Here is a 2,677-nt window from a genome sequence, read left to right as displayed (position 1 = left end):
ATTTAATTATAATAAGACTTAAAATATATAAAATATATTAATTAACTATTAAGAAACTCTATTTTTATAAAATTAAATATATAAAATAAAATTTTATATTATTATTTATTAATAAAATAAATCTTATATTTTTATAAATCATAATTATTATTAAGTCTTTTACTTAATATATTAGCCTGTTATTTAATAAAATAATATAAAGGTAAGGTAAGATAAGACTTATATTATACTAATACTAGAGTGGCCTTTTCTACCCCTTTATTTAGGCTCTTAATGCTACATGTTGCTTTTAGGCATGCAAGCCAACATCTGTCACATTTAGTCCTTCCATAACCCTGCAAGACCATCATAGAACCAGGGCAATTGAATCCAAGCCTCTACATTTAAGGACTACGTTCCACCTGCAGTCATCGCTATTCAAGTGAGGACAACCCTTAATCAGGACGAGGCTGAAACAGTCTGCAAATCTTTTTCCCAACATACAGTCACATTGACATGGTAAAGCCGTTAAATCCGGTCATCATTACCTAAAGTAGCGGAACGCATAGTTAGGGTGGGCTAGTGGTAGGACTGGGCTTGGCTATGGAGGCGTGATAGGTCCGTGCCCAAAGCCTCAACTGGTCTAACTAGTGAAGCGGTATGACCTGGTCAGCCAGTGAATAGGTACTGGGAAGTTCAGGGCAGACTATTGCCAAGAGATAACCTCAAAGGCGTCTTCCATATCCAAGCTAAGTAGCTGTTCTTCACTCGATAATAACTTTAATAAAGCTAATAGTCCAAGTTCTCTACTTTAGATAAGATACTATGCTGACGATAACGAGCACTTGGCTAGCTAATTGAGATGTAAACTCGAGACATAATGGTGCTTGCCTTCCCTCCTCTGGCAGCATGGTTGAACACCTCAGCATTAGCTCGGGATACCAATCGGATTGCTGACCAGCATTTGCCAGTCATCGTTGGTGAAGCCTCCATCACAATTGCATTGTCCGGGAAAGACGGGCCCTGTATAGCCCTCATTAATAACATGATGTATCGCCTCCTGGCAGCACCGAGCCTCAGCAGTTGAAGGACGCGACCGCCAGCCACCGCCAACTGGAGTGAACAAGACAGTCCCGAGACTGTTGGAGTTCACCGTCACCACATTGCCCCACCCGTTTGTGTTCAGCGACTGGATGTGGGAGACGAGGCTGCCCAGCGCGTTGAACAGCGGGCCCCGCCCCCAGGTCGCGGTAGCGGCGTTCTCCCCGTTGCAGGTGATAGTGAAGTCACCCACGTAGTACTCCTGCGCGCCATTTTGCTCTTCGCAGGTGCATTCCTCGACGAAGGCGTTGGGGGCCTTGTCGCCTTCTCTGCTCCGGACGCAACCCCGAAGGACCCAGCGGATCTGGCGGCGCGCCAAGTACAAGTCCTTGGACTCAGAGCGGGCTGCCACATGTGATTCCTCGCGAGGCTTGACGGCGAAGTCCATAAACTTTGTGTCCAAGAATTCCTTGGGTTCGTTGTTAAAGTCTAGATCCGCCACATGCGCGGCAAAATCGTTGTCTGCTGGATCCGCCGCCGTCAGGTTGTCATTGAGCCTATCCGTATCTCTCTTAACCGGGTTGCCAACGTTGCCACCGAGGAATTTGGCGTGCGTAACCATGATAATTATGTTTTGTAACGAGCTTTGGTATTCGGTGTTGCCCCAATGCACCGAGTACTTGGGCTCCGCAACCAGGACCAAGTTCTCCAGGAGGGCCGATCACAACCGGCCGCCTTGGACGGAGAAGGACGTGGGAGAGGTTTTGGCAATCTGGAGGACGCAGCCTGTCTGTCACCATCGGATGTAGTTGTGCGCCGTGACGGTGACCTTCCTGCTGCCCCAACCTGCAAAGGCCTGGGTAGCCACCCAGACGCAGGATCGAGGATTAAATGCCGGGCCCCCGCCTCCAGAGAAGGGATCATGGACCAGCCAACTCAGCTGTGCGTGGGCGACGGGACTAATGAGTGCAATAATGAGAATAAGGGCACGTTGCCAGATAGATCGAGACGCCATGTTGGCTGATGTTGGGAACAAAATGAAATGTAATACCGGTTGGCTAGGGGCTTCTGTTTTAGAGTTGGATTTCCTGGACAAAGCAGTCGTATGAAGCGGAACGGGCATTTTTATATGTGAGCGGCCATAAGCCCATAGAGTTCTGTCAATGGTAGAACGTAAGTGTGGCACCGGACTTGGCCCAGTATGCATATAAGACAACGAACGCTGCCTTTAGGTTATCCCACAACTTCCCGAGGTCCACTTGAGTCTAAATCCTCCCGGTCTAGCCTTCCAGATAACTCTTTAATAAGCGGCGACCACTACCCCCGTAAGGCCCATGGTTTGATGCTGTGCGGGGATTCTCTTCAGGAGCCGTGTAAGATTAGGGTTGCATTAGTTCTACGGCTATTTACGTCTATTTGTTGTGCGCTTACTAACTTATTGGTCATTGCATATGCATCTTCACTGGGAGCCAGTGCTTAGTACCCTCGCTCGAGCACAGATTTATTTAAACCTAGGTCTTATATCTATACAGGGTTGTAATACAAAGGTTCCCAGGAGCTGTTCGAATTGCCAAAGATTATAAATTATATATTATATAGAATAAAAATTAACAATTAAAATTATATAACGTGGTTGATAAGCAAATGCAACAGATAA

At 46.6% G+C, this 2,677-nt stretch overlaps 2 protein-coding genes across 2 annotated transcripts; both read right to left on the bottom strand.

Annotated features, from left to right (window-relative positions):
• Positions 1 to 907: 907 nt before the first annotated feature.
• On the bottom strand, positions 908 to 1,642 carry FOIG_16742 (uncharacterized protein; the record flags this gene model as incomplete). Its single annotated transcript, XM_031218217.1, has 1 exon — positions 908 to 1,642. The coding sequence occupies one exon, from the start codon at positions 1,640 to 1,642 to the stop codon at positions 908 to 910; it is 735 nt and encodes a 244-aa protein (XP_031052069.1).
• Positions 1,643 to 1,813: 171 nt separating this feature from the next.
• FOIG_16741 (uncharacterized protein) lies at positions 1,814 to 2,035 on the bottom strand (the record flags this gene model as incomplete). Its single annotated transcript, XM_031218216.1, has 1 exon — positions 1,814 to 2,035. One exon carries the CDS (start codon positions 2,033 to 2,035, stop codon positions 1,814 to 1,816), a length of 222 nt encoding a protein of 73 aa, XP_031052068.1.
• Between the last annotated feature and the right edge of the window lie 642 nt (positions 2,036 to 2,677).

The sequence above is a fragment of the Fusarium odoratissimum genome, assembly GCF_000260195.1.
Source record: "Fusarium odoratissimum NRRL 54006 unplaced genomic scaffold supercont1.143, whole genome shotgun sequence".
Taxonomy (NCBI): domain Eukaryota; kingdom Fungi; phylum Ascomycota; class Sordariomycetes; order Hypocreales; family Nectriaceae; genus Fusarium; species Fusarium odoratissimum.
This window is presented reverse-complemented; position numbering and strand designations above follow the sequence as displayed.